Source organism: Dendroctonus ponderosae, unplaced genomic scaffold, assembly GCF_020466585.1.
Source record: "Dendroctonus ponderosae isolate FM_Combo_2020 unplaced genomic scaffold, Dpon_F_20191213v2 Dpon_F_20191213_46, whole genome shotgun sequence".
NCBI classification, from domain to species: Eukaryota; Metazoa; Arthropoda; class Insecta; order Coleoptera; family Curculionidae; genus Dendroctonus; species Dendroctonus ponderosae.
In genome coordinates, this window is record NW_026018674.1 from 32293 (window position 1) to 50138 (window position 17846).

The window sequence follows — 17846 nt, forward strand, 5'->3', positions numbered from 1 at the left end:
CTATTCTGCTAACATCTTAAAAATTAATTACATTTTCTTCAAGATTCCTTAGTTAATAAAACCGTTTTCTTATATCTGACCAATTTGTTTACTTTGCAACACCCGTATCTAGCCCATTAGTAATAGTTTCATCAGGCTTAATAAAATACGCAAATTTTCTTATAATATAAAATTGGCCAACTCACTTCGAATCCGTGTAACCGTTAATCCGTTCGTTTTGTACTAACCTGGGCTAACAAGCAACTTGCTTCATTGATATTCATTTTACTATGGGAAACTATTATGCTCATTCAGCTAAATAGGTACAGTAGAAACTTACATGTTGCTGAATTTTATTTGTTGTTCAAATGTGAGTATGATTGATGTTTCATGCAGCAATATACAAAACAATGCCTGACACCTACAGAGCTGGGATTTTTTTCGATGCAAGAGAAAACATATTGCAAAAAATGCGCTAAAAAGCCCCAAAATTACGCAAATTGGACTTACTTGTCGGCGCAAAAATCAAACAGGTAATCACAAGAAATGGTCCGCTGTGCGACAGCAATGAAGCGCGGTAGCGAGATTCAACTATTCAAATTTCGCGCTTAGACTTCCGCGATTTACCACACAAAAATCAAAATGTTTTTGTACATGCGAGCTCGCAATCAGTCGAGCAAGACGACATCGACTACCGAGAACGACTTCTTCGATGAACCGTCGAAGATGCCCCAAGAGTCCCCCCAGGGGTGAAATTCCCCTTCTTCCACCAAGCGAAGATGCTCTTCAACCGCATCTGCGGTACCGTCGCGACCTTTCCTGGTAAAAGGTAAAAGGCCAGCACATCGCAAGGATGTGACTTATGTCGGTTTCTGATAGTGAGAGTGTTGAATATACCAGGCACGTTCAATATTCGATAAACGTGATTTGCGAATTATATCGTCATACTAAGTCAACTTTAACTTTTTTTGAATATTTGAAAAAGTCCGGAACCCACTTTTCTATTAATCTTCGGCTTAATGCACTTGTTAGAATAATTACTCGAATAAATATTGTTTATAATATTTCCTTCGTCTTTAACTTGGATGTGCTTCTTTTCGCCAAGCATCGATGTGAAAACAGTGTTTGATAATAGAAGGTTCTAACTTCTTTGCCTACACCTCACTTGGTTTAAGAATGTCCTAAAATCTTGGGTTGAAATTCTCTGTGTGCTAGAATCAATTTGTCAGTCGACAGTAGATTAGTTTAATTTAGTGTTTTTAAATAAATACACAAAACTTTTTTACCTAACTTCGAACACTTATTCTGAAAGAGGCAGATTATTCAGCAATCACTATATACACTTTTCCATGAAACAATTTTTTTTTGTATCTCTTATAAACAAGAAAATATAGGCTCATTTTCAAACTTACAATTTTTTTATTTCGCCCTATAAGAGAGTAAACACTTTCAAATGTTGATCTTACCATTTTACATTTGACCTAAAAAGAGGAAATGACACGTAGACTACTTTTTTGGTAGCACAAAAAATTACTGAGAAACCCTATAAAAATGTCGAAAATGGAACACCTCTACTTGTCGCGCAGATTATTTCACTTTTTCGAAGTCCCCCAAAGGGTTAAAAGTTGGGCACACATTTTATGACTTAAGGCAACAATTAAAAAACAAATCATTATTTGCCAACAGATTACTATCTCACCTTATGGTGCCGCTTTTATTTTCTATCGAACATTTATAAACTGAGTAACTTTGAGAAAAGGAACGTTTCCATAGGTTCAGGGAAGTGCTTTAATTGTTTTATTGTATTGTTTAGAGCGTTAAAATTGAATTTTCACCAACTAATATCTATCGAGAAATAGTCCTAAAACGTTTTCTGAATTACCATTTCTTTCTTTGCTTTATTACTCAAAACCGATTACTATTTATCAGCTGGAATAAACGTAAACACATTTTCTCTATTAAGAAATATCACACAAAATTATTTTTCCGCAATGATTTTTGCCTGAAATAAATAAGTTGCAAAGTTTATGATTGAAATTTGTCTGGATGGAAGCAATATTGTTACTTTAGCGCTGTTCATTGAAAGTTATCCAACAAAATCAAGAATCCACAATTTAACTTAATAATTTTCTTCAAAAAAACGTCATTACATATAAAAAATCTAAAAATGAAGTTGTTTTGAAACGCAGATGAAATACATTCAATATCATACTACCAATAATGAAAAATAAAAGACAATAAAATTTTATTATGAAAAATAAAAGACAATACTCATCGTTTAATTAGTTATACTTCATTTATTAAATCGGATTAAAGCTTTACGATATCCGCGACTGGAATTTTAACATCCTAAAAAGGTCAACAACTTTTTCTATAAGGAATGTTTGATCACTTTGTTCAAACAACTTAAAAAAAGTCACCTCATTTTTAAAAGTAACGTTTTTCTAGCAACTAAACTGAGTTAATGCGCCGGTGCATTGGGTTGGCGCACCAAGCAATTTGCGCAGAAATGCGCCAACTCTTATAAATTCACTAAGTTACCCAGACCTAGTAGCCAGTAGCCGAAATATCCAGTTAATGAATCTATTCAGAAATAAAATAAATACAAACTCGGATTTATAGTTTTCTCGAACCTCAATTTTACATCGTCTCTACAAACTTTGCATAGACTGCAAAGCCGCTATCCTAATTTCTTCTGACAAATCTGTTAAAATGCTATGTTTGCTTGTATAGCAGGCTAACAAATCATAAATTGTCCTTTACTAATGGTAGGTTTCCACAGGCTAGTGCCCATGAGTTTAAAAAATCTTCTAGAAATAGTAGCTCAATATTTATTAGTGTTGTTGCTGCAAAAATATTTGTTTTGTAATAACTGTTAAATTTCGTCTTTAAAATTTGAAATCTTTACCCCAATGTCAAATAAAACTTCATTGTTTATTATAACGGTACATTTCTTTATTTCAGAAATATTCAACTACATTATTCTCACCTATCGCTTTAAATTTAATGAATGCGAACTCGTTCTTTCTATTCTAAAATATTGAATTTTCATCATCGATTTTACTTCTTATAGTGGGAAAAAACTTACTAAAGTAAACTTTTAATCGAAATCCGTTAAATTTTCCGTTTCGGATCAAGAATGCCGCATTAATTGCTTAATGCTTCCCACTTGAATATCGCAAAACCTGAGCCCATATCATCAGGCGCTTCAAAAAAGAATCACTTAATTAGGCAATTAAACCATAAACGGACTTTAAGTTTTTTCTCACTAAGGATTTATAAAAATGTTTATTATAGGTACAGTTTTTATAATTATCAGGAAGCAAAAACTTACTTATGTCACATGAATTGGGGTTTTTTTGTATTGAAAATGTAGAGATTAATACATTTATAATTATTATATTTTAATCATACACCAATTTATTAATAAGCACATTTGCAAAAAATGCAAAATAACATACGTGTTCAGTTGAAAGATTCATAAGTCAATCAAATTTAAATTACGTGTATTAACTGATCAATCTCCACATGATCAAAAACCAATGAACACTTGCACCTCTTAAATGCTTTTGATATAAAATGGTGTCGTGAATGGGTAATATACAGGCAACGGTGAACATGTTTATGTATAAAATGAACATACGTAATATATACACAACATTCTTTAAAATGATGATAAATGTTCTACGAATATCCAACATTATCTTAAAGTGAATACTAACTTTATGAAAATACACGCCGGGTGTCCCGTTTATTATTATTCGTCCAATCAAATCGAATTGTTGGATTCAATGCAAAACTTTAATAATTTCGATGCTATTATAATACTGTTAGTGTGACTTAAAAACGGAAGTTTTCTCATAATTTGAAACAATTAAATACCAAAAAATCACATTAATAGCTATTTATAGGCCAATAATTAGCTTTAAGAAATATTCAATAATAACCAGATGTTTAACATTTCTTTGGAACACCCTCTTAAACGCGAATGACAAATCAATATGTTTGCACCTCTAAAACACAATAGACTGTTAACTTAAACTTAATATTTATAACTATTCCCTATGAAGATAATAAATAAATATTCTAATAATTCAAATAAATATTACATCAAACATTAAATAATTTGAATGTTACAAAGTATGGCATGTAAGTTACAAAAGCGCGGTAACGGGGTAGAGTACTGCAAAAATGTATTATGACTATCCAGGGATTCTTAGAGTTTGTAATTTAACATTTTATTAAAATATAAAATTTTCTTATTGTTACTGTATTTTCAGCATAATGAAACGCAACATAATGGATAATTGATGGGTTTTCTTTGTTAACAAGTTTAATTTATTACGTCACAATTATAACTTTTTTGTAATAATTCTGTTAATTTTTGTTTAAAAAGTAACGCCAATTTAATTTAAACTAGTTCATCAAACAGTAAAAATACAGTAAAAATAGTTTAACAGTTTTATGTTGCCTACTACGTGTTCTATGTTCCTACCTATGAGCCCTAGTAAGTTAGCAAGATAATTTTTGCGGTTCCTAAGGTTTTAATTCGTTTTATATTTCATTATTTTACTTACTTTACAAAAACAATGAAATAAAGTTAGAACATTGACAATATCACATAAATAGGTATATTTAATTATGTGCAGCTTGTTTAGAAAATAAACTCGTAGAAAAATACTTGCTTGTGAACTTCATTCGATTTACTTACCATCAAAATTTAATAGCTTCCTGCCAAGAACTTTATAAACAAACTTCACAGTGAACACATCTTATTAATATTCGCTATATTAATGAGAATATAATGATTTTAAAATTAGGTGTAAAATATACCTCATTACTTGGTTAAATGGTTGAAAAAATATGTTATCGAATTATATAATAATACTTATGTGTATTGCTATAAATAATTTTCACTTCTTGAATTGAGCTCTGTTAAGCCCTGCGACTTTTGTATATTTTACTTTATTTCTTTATTAAACTAGTCGATCATAATATAACGTAGCATATCCGAACAATATAATATTAGCTATCAAACAAATAAAAAATTAATTGAGAGGTACGATTAATATGTATAATTTTTTGTCCTACAGTTTCGGTACTGATCAACAACTATATTTTTCAATACGAATTTGAGAAGACCAATTTTCTTCTTCTCTTTGTTCGCTGTATCTTACCCCATCAGGATGAATCGAGCGGGTATAAAATATTTATTTAACATGCTTTTAGTTTCTGAGAATCATTTGCACAATACAGTAGTCAATTTCGAAGAAGAGACGCGTTTGCTTTTTCAATAATTGATTGAGCTTGAATTTCTACAATCGATTTGTATGGTTATTCCTATGATTCTTCAGTTATTTACTTTGAAATTCTTTCCCCTAAGAATCGATGTTCTTTTGCAATTATTCCATGAATCTATATGAATGATATAACATATTGTATCAATAAAGTAAGCAAAGCAAAATATTTACATATATCAATCTGCTGAAATTGAACGAATAATTATTTTTTACACATAACGAAAGGAGTCTGCCGGGGTAAAAAGACGCGATCCTTCTTAGTTGATTTTTCACTGCAGACAAGATGAACAGACGAATTATTGTATTGTTTTCATTTAATATAGTATAAAAGCCCTAATAAAGCGATTATCAGCAGTATCCACAACTCTTCAGATGGTATCTAGAATACCGTTTTGATATTATTGCTATAGCAAGTTAAAAATTGATTTAAACAAATGCTGCAACGGAAGATTAATATTGCAAAAAACTTCTGCGTGAGTTTTGACTGACTACCATCTGAAATGTTGGAATGGAAAGAAAAATAATAAATTTGGAAAATGAAAGTTTAACCCCCGAACACGATTGATATTGGTATTAAACTCCGAAGCAGTATGTACTGTTGAATGTTTGCAGGGATATTTTCTCTTATGAGTCAAAAAAGTCTGTAATTTTTGGAAATAGCAGCTCAGTCATAAGATTCTCTAAAGCTGACTATACTTTGGTATTTTTGGTATTACGTAATACTTTTGGTATTGCGTTCAAAGGGCAAGAAGATGCAATAAATTAATAAATATTTTTTTACTTGCGCATGTCGTGTTGCACCCCGAGAGTACATATCCAAATTATCATAAATCTATCTAGATCTAATGTATTAATTGATCTTTGGAAGTCCATTTTCGAGTTAGTCAATATTAAAGCATTAATTCCCAGATGCTTGAGTTTACGCATTGATTTACAGGATACACATTTTGAAACGAGAATCAACCATAATTAAAAAACCTAGCATTTCAGACGAAAGGAAATGGAAACAATCGGATCTCCAAAAGCCCCTGAATTGCAACATGAATTTGAAAGTCTTTTTTGAGTGTTCGCTCAAATTACTTAATACTCATTGGAAACTTTTGAGTAATTCTGCTGATTACTAGGTACATATTGGCTGAAAATTTGTGATCCTGTAAATCGGATAGTACACGTCTGTATTCAATTTCCATAATCTACTGGCTATGAGCTGATCAAGCGAAATGGATCGCTTTTTATTAATTAAAAGTATTAAGAGATCTAAGGCGCCCTTAAAGGATTTTATAATCACATTGTGGATGTAACATGCGAATTAAAAATTCAATTAGTGCACCAAACTTTTGTATAATTGCATATGGCATCGTATGATGCATGCCAGTAGAGTTTTAATAATAATCAATAAAAATTGATGCAAACACACTAATTAACGATCAAAAGCCGCGCAGAACATCTATAAAAGAGCCTAAAGAGCTGAATGATTAAAATTGGGTTAATTTAATTTAGTGAGTAAATACAGAATTGAAATATGATTCGGTGGCTCTAATTACTGATGTTGGTGGATTATTGAATACGTACGCTTATCTGAGTCGTCGTCATAGTCAAGAGCGAACCTTACACAAGGTCGCCGTCATATTCACTGTTAAAAATACTGCAGAGACCCGTAATAGTCCAGGTTCTCGTGTTGTCAGTAGACCCAAGAGACCGGGATCCATTGAGGAGTGGTCTGAACCTGCTCAATGGCGGCCTCCAAGGCAACGATGGTCTCCTCGATGTCGTTGTTCACGATAATCAGGTCGAAGTAATGGCCGTAAGCTTGCTTCATCATTTCTGAAGCCTTGGAGAGTCTCTCCAAGCTACCGTCAAACTGCAAAAAATTAGATAGAACCATAAAACCGGTCAAAAAGTTGTGGCAAAACTTAACGAAAAATTGAAAAGACATAGAGCTGTTAGCAGCTTCCTCAAACACCGAGAGTGCACAATTAGATAATACGATTAAATAATTGCCTTATTGAAAAATGCATTCATATTTGTATTAGCCACCAGCAATATAATTCACTTCTTGTAAAACAGTAGTATAAAAGTACAATTTCATTTTTATGAAGGCATGTCCGACTCTGTTCCGGTTCGCACCTAGTTGATTGATTTCTACTTTTTCCCAATATTTGTTGCGAAATTGGTGTCTAAAAAGAGTTTTACAGAGGGCCCGGAAAAGCTTGGACAGCTTGTCTTTCTTCAGAAAATTTCAAATGACAAAACGAACCGTTTCAAATTGGTTACGGTAAATTAAAGCGCTTCTTGAGTGTCGGAATCATTTATAAATATTTATCGAGCTTCCTTTGCGTCAGTTTTTTACGGATCGTCCACCATTGTAGGCACGAGAAAATTTTGGCTTTAGAGAATATCGTGTAAACATTTCTGGAAGTGCTGAATTTGTTCATCTGCAACAGCAATTTTACCAGCAAACTTGGTTTCCAAAAGGTTAGTGGATATCTTGAAGGAGCCCACATAAAAATTCACTCTCCAGTTAAGTTCTAGATATTAGCAGTAGGCAAGACCTATTTTCTATGCATATTTACTTCAAAATATATGGCGGGAATAAAACAAGGTATTTTTTTCCTCTCGATCTCGATCTAAGTAAGTACTTATAAAATTAAATTTTGAATTGTTACTGTTAAGGTAATGGTTTAAGACCAAATTTTGCATCGGTAGCTTAAATACGAAGTGCACAAATAAATCTTGAGCAGGTCTTAAAGTTTAAGCATTCCATAATTATTCAATTTTTGGACTACAAACGCTGCAGACGGCCATTAAAGATTTCAATTCTACTTACATCTGCCACGTTTTGCAATTGTGGAGCAGCAATGAACACAACGAAAGGTGCAAACTCGGCTGTCCGAAGAACTTTTAGCGCTTGTGGTTCCACGTCGAGTATTGCCATTTTTCCTTCTTGATGTATTTTTCTAATCGTATCCAACTAGACAAACGAAACAAAAAATTACGTTAAACGTAGAAATCTRCCACTATGTTAAATAMAATATTTCATACTAATTTATTCCCATTTGAAACAAGAACAGGTTTTAGGAATATATTTTTTGGCAGGTTTTGGCACTGGGGTGCTTCCTCATTAGAGGARTTCAAAACCGAGTTTTGWATGTGTCACCAAACYCACCAAAATAAAATAAGTTTTATATATATATAAATAATCTTTATTTCCTACAGAAAAAGGCTATCGACCCAATCGGTCTTTCTGCCCAATAAGTTTTAATTATTTTATTATAAATGTATTCGAWAATAATAAATGTATARTAAAAACCTGTGTAGTTTTAATTGACAATTGTTTATCTTCATTTTCTTCTTTTGTTATCTCTCTKTTGTCTTCTTCATTKGTTATCTCATGTTCAAATGTTAGATTAAATTARCACGTAAAATAGTGAGGAATTTGAGAGAGATGAGAAAATGTGGGCATTTTCGAAYATTGTTGAACATGAACTTTTGACTATTTCTYCAAGACTCTCTAGACACCAAAAATATTTTTTATGGGTTCTTTTCGTGAGTCTTTTCGCAGTATGAYCGGTGGCCACCCTTAGTAAACACAAGCATCTATTATCATTTTTATCGAGATAAATAGGTAGTAAACTGTGGGAAAATAGCGAACATACTGTTTAAAATGCGAAGCAATATTTTGATAACAAATCCATTTTAAGTTCATAGACGTTCATTTAAAGTTAATAAACAACCCCTTTTGGTCGATTAACATCATTGGAGCTATCAGAAGAACAAAACAGAGAGGAAAAAGGGCAGAAACGATAATACGAATTTATACGATACAATTTTAGTTTTATATCGCTGATGTATGCCAATTCCACCCTTCTTTCAAATGCAAAAATGTCGGTTCATCGGTTTTCTGAGTCGATTCAAAGGTAGCTTTTAGATAATCATTTTGATGTTTGCCAACTTGACATGCGAAATAAAAATGATTGAAAATACGCAATATGGTATTATAAAGGAAATGCAATTTTAAGCCTTTATAGTCAAGTATTTTCAAATCAATCATGTCACAGCAGTGTTTTAATCGAAATTTCCTGCTACTGTAGAAGACCCCATTGTTCAGCCGAAATAAAATAGTTAAGCGCACATTGGAACTGGTACAATAAAAAGTTTTCATGTGAAAACAGTTATTATAACGAAACTGATAAATACCGCCTGATTTTTCTCAATTAAAGAACCTTTCAAAACAACAATGAAAACTAGTTGATAGCATACTAACCTTAGTTCCATACATGGCATCTTCATGGGTTCCATATTCTAGATATTCATTCGCAGCAATATCGGTCATCATTTCATCATGGGTTATGAAAAAATAACCGCGACCGTTTTCTTCTTCGGCTCTTGGCTGCCTCGTTGTATCTGTAATATATTTCCAATGTCAGGGAGTCAAATTATAGGAGCTAATTGCACTTAGAGTATATTCTATCCTAGAGAATTTTTGAAATTTCGGAAATTATCTAGGCCGTTAGAAAAAAACTCAAACTGGACGGATCGTTTGCAACTTTAAGAAATCAATCGAAATGGATTATCTAACGTCTTTTCACGACATATATAAATATCTATAACTGTTTAGATAAAATTCCCAAGCTTAATAAACGATGTAGACTAGAAAGTCTTCAAAAATCCAAAATATTTTCAAGTGAAAGCCAAAATTTTGCTAATTGCTGCACACTGCTCCCTTCATAATCTAAGATTTTAGGGATTATTTAAAGCCATCCCCAGTAGGTGTAATTTACTCGAAAGTCGACTTATAAAATAATATCCTTTAACATAAAATGGACGTGTTTTGCATATATCTATTTAATTGTACGAGGGCAGAAATAATGAATAATTTTTCTTAAATCGTTTGGTCCACATATGTGTGTGACTGCAAATGTGGAGGTTGGAACAAACTCTTTCAAAATTTAGCGATTCAACGAAATAAGTAACGAGCTTGAGGTTTTGCAAACGTAAACACCTACATTTTATTTTGTTATTCATTGTGTAACAGTTTTCCAAAAATGTACGTTTAAAATATGTTGTTGTTTCTTGAAATGAAAACGATATTAACATAATTTAAAATCTACAAAAAATATTTTAATCTTATTAAATGTTCAAAATTTGATCTTGAAATTTGGTCATGAATTTCATAACAATTGGAAAGTAATTTATATGTTTTGTTAATTCTAGGAGCAGCGAACCAGTATGACACCTAAATATGTCGCGGTAAATAAGCCTTCATTTAAAAAAAATATATATTTTTAGTTAGTTAAGTCTTAGTTATTGATATTCCAACTCGTCAAATTCTGAATAACTGTTGCGTTTAGGTCTCGGATATTATATAAATAACGCATACTTAGGGTTCGAAAAAATAAATACAAATTGTTTGTTTAAAAAATTGTTCGAAAACGTTTTTTTTTGAAACAATACACCAAGACATGAAGTTGGCCAAGCTAATAAAATTACTAATCGCCAGAAAAGAAACAGCAACAAATGAAAACATAAACTGAATATAAACTGAGAAAAAAGCACAGAAACTAATCTCAAATAGAAAACAAACCATGTAATTATCTAATTGTGCACTGATTTAGTCACTTACAGACTTCAATAAACTTTACAGAAAATTTATTGAGGCAGGGCTATTCTTGAACTGGAAAGTTATATTATATTTTTAAGCTTATAAGCTTATATACGCTTCTGGCCATTTTTTTTCCAACAAGCCCAAAATTAATGGTTACATAATTTTAATTGAAAATATTTTCTGATGATGGTAGAAGCTTGAACGTTTTTTCGTGCTATACTTTCGTAACGCGTTTATTCTTTCCAAGTTAAATACTTTCGCAAAGTTCCGAGTTGTTCGAACAGATTTGGGATTCTACTTCAAAGTTTTGTTTTATCGCTCCGGATAATTTATAATTCATTAGTTAATGCAGGAAAATCCTTGACAGATTTGTGCTTTCAATTACGTTTTTTTTCTACGGCTTCCAATTTTTTAAAATTTAAATAGACTTTTACTAGAAACAGTAGCCGATTGGCAAGATTGTTCGCCTTGTAGGTCAAAATAGTATACATTTTACTTACGTGGTATCGGATAAGCGTATTGATCCTTATGTTTAGCTATCATGAGATTTTTTATATGCCTTCGTCCGACTCCATGGGCACCAAGTAACACCAAAGTCTTCCTTTGAAACGCTGGATCAGTCACTAAAAAAGTAGCATCAGTTACATTTAACCACAATTTATACACAGAAGCAGCGACTTGATTGAATTGTTTACAGTAACGTAAAAACAAAATACTCACTGGGTAGTTTAACAACTTCTTCGTACGTAACTAAATTTAATTGGTCAAAAACTGCATTATACTTAGCCAAGTATTTATCCTTATACTGCTTCTTTTTTCTGCCAAATATTGAGCAATTGACTGAAACAGAAACGACAATTAGAGACGAAATAATATAACAAGCATATTATGTCCTATTAGCCATGCATCTTGTAAATGTTTTATTTTTTCCCAGCATATCATATTGCACCGTGAAAGGCAGAGACAGATTAAAAGCTCTGAAATCAGCATGCTAAATAGATAATGGATTCTACATCTAAACAGACATATGCGTTAAATATCGCATTGTTCCTATAACGAGCTGGTGAGGGGTTTTTCTCTCTAAATGTTGTTCTGTGTTAAAGTAAACAAAGGGATGTTTTCGAATGATGCCTGTTAGAAGCGTGTGCAACTTTCAGATAAACTACGCCATTATTGCAAATTAAACAGATGTTTTATAATATATCTAAAAATTTAAATATTCGCAATGTTTCAATTAAATGATCGCTAAAGAAATATTGATTTTAGACTAATTTATTGCTTACTAAAAAACCAAAGCAAGGCTATGAATAATTTACGCGAAAACAAGAAGTCTCATTTTTCATACAAAAGCTTTTTACACTTATATAATACAATACGAATAGCCAACGGCGATTTATGAAAGCTAATCAGCAAATATGGAAGTACAGACTACGTAAAGTAAAAAAATATAATCTAATGATAATCAAAAAGGGGCATTTAAATACGGACACAAATAAGAAACATTCATTTTATTTGGTAATATAAAGCTACTAAGGCAAGGCCGTTAAATGTGTTTTCAAGTTTGACGTGGTTTCACTACAACAAATGAGTTTACCAATTATATCCGATTCCAATCTTATCCGAAAATTGCGTCTTATTTTATCTACAAATTTCATCTGCAGAATGGCAAATTTGGCGTTATTTCCTGCAAGCGTAACTGTTGTAAATACGTAAATTGACAATAATAACAGCTAAAACCAGAGACAACTTGTAAAAATGAAAGAGTCGAAAGTGCGTTTTTGATGATCGCATAATGTGTTGCTATAAGCTCGCTTTCAGCAAATAATTGCAAAATCATTCAACAAAGTAAAAATGCTGCATTGTCTGATAAAATGTAAAAAAAACAAAAAAAGTAAAACACAATCTACGAATAAACAATGTTTAGCCTATACCTGTTGAACCATCACAGCCGTTAGCGTGTGATGTGCATCCGTTTTCGAAATCTAGTCCATACAACAAAAATACATATCACAACGAATAACAACACAAAATTATATACAAACCATATATTTTAGGGTTTTCTATATTTAAACAGAATGGCAGGTAAATAAATATGAATACATTACTAAACCCAAAAATATATCTAATTATATACAGATTAATGAGCTTAAAAAATAATTTGCCCAGGGAGGCAGGATAAAAATATTTATTTTCGAAATTAATAGAAACCATGAGTACGGTTGAATTAATTTATTAATCGAGTTAATAAAAGTTGCGGTTAACATTTGAAAATATCTAAGTTTTTTTTAAAGAACTGACGCAAAAATAACTTTCCAATATCGGTTCCATTTCATTAAAATACTAAAGGTAGGCGATAAAAATTATACTTCTCATTTATCATGCCTCAAAATACGTAACAATAAAACACACAAAAGTTGATGGTTTCTCAATCAATACAGTAATATCTAGCGGATCTGGCAACAAATCGGAGTGAAATCATGCAGTGGCACAGATATGATTGAAAACAAGTAGTGTACGACAATTAGAGCAGAATGGGAAACAACCAAAATGCAGGAAGAGGTCGCAATATCATTCACATCAACGACATAATAAACAAAGTCATTAACTACGTCGTTCAAATGTGAAAGACATTATATTTGATGATGTGCTGTAAAATAAAACATTGTAGCATTGGCTTTTCACAGAAGAAATGTCGATAATTTCTTCCAATATTTTATTGTCGATTTAAGCCTCTGTTGGAAAATCAAGAGCCCCTCGAGCTTTTCTTACTTTATTCGTTAAGTTTTGAGCAAAAATATGAACGTTTAACTTCAAGGAAACATTAAAAAAAGACAATAAAAACGTATTTTTTCCGAAGTGACTTCAAAATATTTCCTTGTTAGAATTAGCTGATGTCCCGTACTAAAACTCCAATTACTAAACTGAACCGGCTCGAATTGCCAACAAAAAGTAACAAACATATTTTTAATTATCTTCAAACCTCATTATATTTCCAGACAATGTTCAAATGCGAAAGACTCATCAAAATGACTCCCAATAGACTGACCTTCTTAACACTTTCTTGAAATTTTACAAAGTGGCAATAATGACTCGTTCAACGTATCTTGGAATGAGGCAATATTGTTTATGGGAAAATTAATTTTTTTGTTAGTATCACACGCAATTATTTGTTGGTTCTTTTTTAATTTTATTACAACTTTAGAATATTTTTCTGCTTCCTAACGATCAATTGCTGTGCATTAAATAAACACAATGTCAATTAGTTAACTGTTTCGTCAAAAACCGGTTTGTGTTTTATAAATTTTGTTTTTACCAACATTTTTAACGGTTTTTGCGAGTGACCGAGCGAGCACCCAAGAATCTGTTCTTTCCCAACGCCGTATTCACGCGAATTGAACTTATCAAAATCACTTTGAATGGTTGAAATTACCAAAAAATGCATGTCCGTAAAATTGACTTCAAAAGCTTAAAAATTAGAAACAATACCTTGTTCCTGCTTAGATTTCTCCATCGATGAGCAGGCCGCCCTCCATTCCTGCAGCTCAGGGGAAGGGATCAGACCGGCTGATCCAGCTTGATCTTTTCGAGCTTGCCACCAATGGTGGTCATCCTTACTTATAATCTTAAAAAACAGGAAAATTAAATTCGCGTCCGCACTACCAAATTATAATTTTTTTTTTGATTAGTAATACTTACTTGTAGAATATCACCAGTTCTAAAGGCTATACCAGCTTGTGCGCATGGAATGAGGTCGTCCTCTAGAGGCTCATAGTCGAACTGCGCCCTGACAAATATCTATAAAAACATGAAACTAATATGAAGAAAAAATTATATATTACAAAACAACACCTTGAAATCACGTCAGTGAAAACCAAGTTTTACAATATTCTAGTCATAAGTGCTGATATATCGTCTAAATAAATAATTTAAATCGACATTTTCCAAAATTCCTAACAGATAAACGACCTTTGGTTCATGTTAAATAACTTGAACTTTTCCAAGATTTGGGTTGAATTATACAACATAATTTAAACTTGGTGTCCCAAAGCAAATTAACATTTAAAATATATTAACCCTTTTTAGTTTTACATGTATACATATTTTTACATCTAAAATCAGCTATCAAATCATTAAAGAAACGAGGTCAGTCTAACTCAGTAGTTACACACATAGAGCTTTAATAAAAATCCGCAAGAACAAAACAACGTAAATTTTGGAGCACATCACACCAAACACCAGTAAGAATTTAGTTCACTAAGTACTTACAAGTACGGGCAGAGGTTTAATCCTGAACAACTACAGAAAGAGAACAAAAAAACATTAATAATTTTGGGGTAACAATTTGGAAGTTTCGCTCATGAATAAAACTAGAAGCTAAATGATGCAACTATCTTGATAATGTTGATTGTATGAAAATAATTCTATGATTGCAAATAAGTTCAAGTTCCTTTTTGATATAACAAAACATTTCTCTTTTGAAAGTAGGATGGACGAATTATTTTCATATAGCAGGTGTAAATAATTTAATTCAAACTACACTGGAAGCATCTTCAATAATACAATTTTTGGAATAACAAAAATAAAACGGTTACTGGTTTGATGAGATGTGCTAGATGGAAAAATTTACTTGAAAAATTAAGCTGTGGAATGAGTGATAAAGGCTTCAGTACAAACTATCGACTTACCTCGCAAGGCGGAGGGGCACTTCGGTAAGAGGGAACTATTTTGAAGGTGACAGAACCTCGTGCTTCCCTCTAAAATAAAATCACCGGTTACACAAAATATACATAAGACTCGAAACAAAACGTACGAGTATTTTTTGCAACGCTCCAACGGACTGGTTTGCAACTGGTGTCCCATTAATTTCCCTTATTTCATCTCCGACGTGAAGAGTAGCCTGTCGATGGATCATCCCTCCATGCATAATTCTAGCAACAATGCATTTACCATCTTCGTTCATTTTCAAAGTAATTCCCTGAAAAAAAAAGAAATATTCAGTAAGCTTTTCAATATTCAGTTGTTCGTTATTCGTAAACTAACTACAACAGTTTAAAAATTTTGTCTTCTTCATCATCGGTAAATTCTTCTTCATGTGCCATTTCCGATTGTTAGATATTGTGACATATGTGTGTTTCCTAGTTTCTGTTGGTTAAGATGTTAAGCAGTTATAAGATTTCAAACTGAGTTCACTCATCTTTTCCTCGTATTTTTTATCAAAGCGCGCAAAGAAGCGTTATTTGTTGTTCCTACGGTGCTGTTTGGAATATATAGTAGTTGTTTTCTAAATTATTGAGGACTTCTGTAGCAATGTCGTACTTTTTCATTCGTCTAATAGCTTATTTGGTTTCGAAACAAGTTATGGCATGCCATTCTGAACAAAAATTGGTTTATTAAGCACTGGTCGTCATTGAATCGAGCTTTTATACAGTTTTTCCTATAGCATTTTCAACGCTTAATCTATTCTTGTTGCCACATTGATTCGATCATACACCAATTTTTTTTTAAATATGTTATTGAACTATTGTCTTATGATTTTTTCGATTTTAATCGAGTTTCTCTAATTTTGAATTGATCTATCATGCAAATGATTTTTTCATTGCTTGTACGGCTCAGAGCTTCCTAAACGTCTGTTGTTTAGTCACTTAATCTGCAATCTCTCATTTGGCGTTATAGCCTCTGGAAATGCTTAAACTTTATAGAAATTACAAATAAAATTTCATTGAAAATTACACAAAACCACATATAATTCACGTTCTTTATAACCTGCCACATTTCCAGATCAAGAGGTCGCTTAAATAAATTCACACATATACGAAATTACGCTGATGCTCGGCTCCCAAAAGAGCGGGATCCACTCCATTAAGGAAGTCATATCTAATGTTGGCATGTAACGACTTCGCACAATTCCACCTGATATTTAAACTCATTTAAAGCAGATTTTAATTTCAAATTCTTATTACAGTGAAAGATAGTAATAAAACGAGGTAATGACCCAAAAATGTACGTAAAAAATTCCTAAAATATTTCATTGAACTTTTGAATTGCCCAAAATCTCAAATTAGTCTTCAAACAACCGACGCAAGACTCTTTCTTATCGGTCTTAAATATATCGAAAAAATTTCTCACACATGGTACCAAACATATTGAGGATCTATTCCAAGAAACAAACATGAACAAATTGTTAATTTCAAATAAAATAAAACTATACATGTTTTCATGTTGTTATTCTCATGTTTCAGTGCCATAATTGAATAAAAAATAGAAACATATTTTCCTAAAATTGAATTTTTTTACGAGGCGTCAAACGGCTTCGTCCTCCGGTAATATGGATGAATAACATAAAATGCGTATAAGAGAATTTTTCAGCTAACACATAAAGTAATACACGTAAGAATATTATGCCTACATTTTGCTCTAAAATGGGCATCCGAGATGACGGTGACACTCGGGCGAAGACAGACTATGGAGGGAAAGATAATAACAGCATGAATAATATCCTAGAATAGGAAAATTCGTCTGCGTTTGATGTTATTTTTATTACTTAGATTCGCATACATTTTGGGGATTTTTCACATAGAATACATGTGCCATAAGCAACGAATTACACCATTCACATAATCCATTGAAGACGTAAAAATATTTGCAAGATAAAAATAAACCAATAAAGACAAGTACTCTAATAATTAATCAAAAGCGAGGCTTGATATGCTGGTAGTTTCGATAGAGCCTCAAAATTTCACACAGAGAAAATTTTATACGGAATTATTAAGTTTGATATTGAAAAATATGTACATGCTTAGTTACTAACAATATTATTGCTGCAATGTTAGACAGCACCGCTACTTTTTATTTCAGTTCATTTCAAATTTGTTATTCGTTCTGTAAGAGCAAAATAATGAATACATTAGAGTCAAAACTACAAACGGGTAATGGATGAGTTTCACTTCACGGAAATAAATTCG

At 32.0% G+C, this 17846-nt stretch overlaps 1 protein-coding gene across 3 annotated transcripts in view; it reads right to left on the bottom strand.

The window, feature by feature from the left end:
- Window positions 1-2912: 2912 nt before the first annotated feature.
- LOC109546178 (peripheral plasma membrane protein CASK) overlaps window positions 2913-17846 on the bottom strand; it is a 30505-nt gene continuing 15571 nt past the window's right edge. The window contains exons 3-12 of one of the 3 annotated variants that reach the window (XM_048666283.1): window positions 15695-15859; window positions 15570-15638; window positions 15151-15180; window positions 14581-14679; window positions 14371-14506; window positions 11605-11724; window positions 11385-11495; window positions 9544-9683; window positions 8107-8250; window positions 2913-7140 (exon numbers count right to left, since the gene is read on the bottom strand). In XM_048666283.1, coding sequence (XP_048522240.1) covers window positions 6961-7140; window positions 8107-8250; window positions 9544-9683; window positions 11385-11495; window positions 11605-11724; window positions 14371-14506; window positions 14581-14679; window positions 15151-15180; window positions 15570-15638; window positions 15695-15859 — 1194 coding nt within the window. In that variant the 3' untranslated portion in view covers window positions 2913-6960. Of the gene's footprint in view, window positions 7141-8106; window positions 8251-9543; window positions 9684-11384; window positions 11508-11604; window positions 11725-14370; window positions 14507-14580; window positions 14680-15150; window positions 15181-15569; window positions 15639-15694; window positions 15860-17846 lie in introns of all 3 variants that reach the window. The other 2 variants (XM_048666282.1, XM_048666284.1) reach the window with 2 other exon arrangements.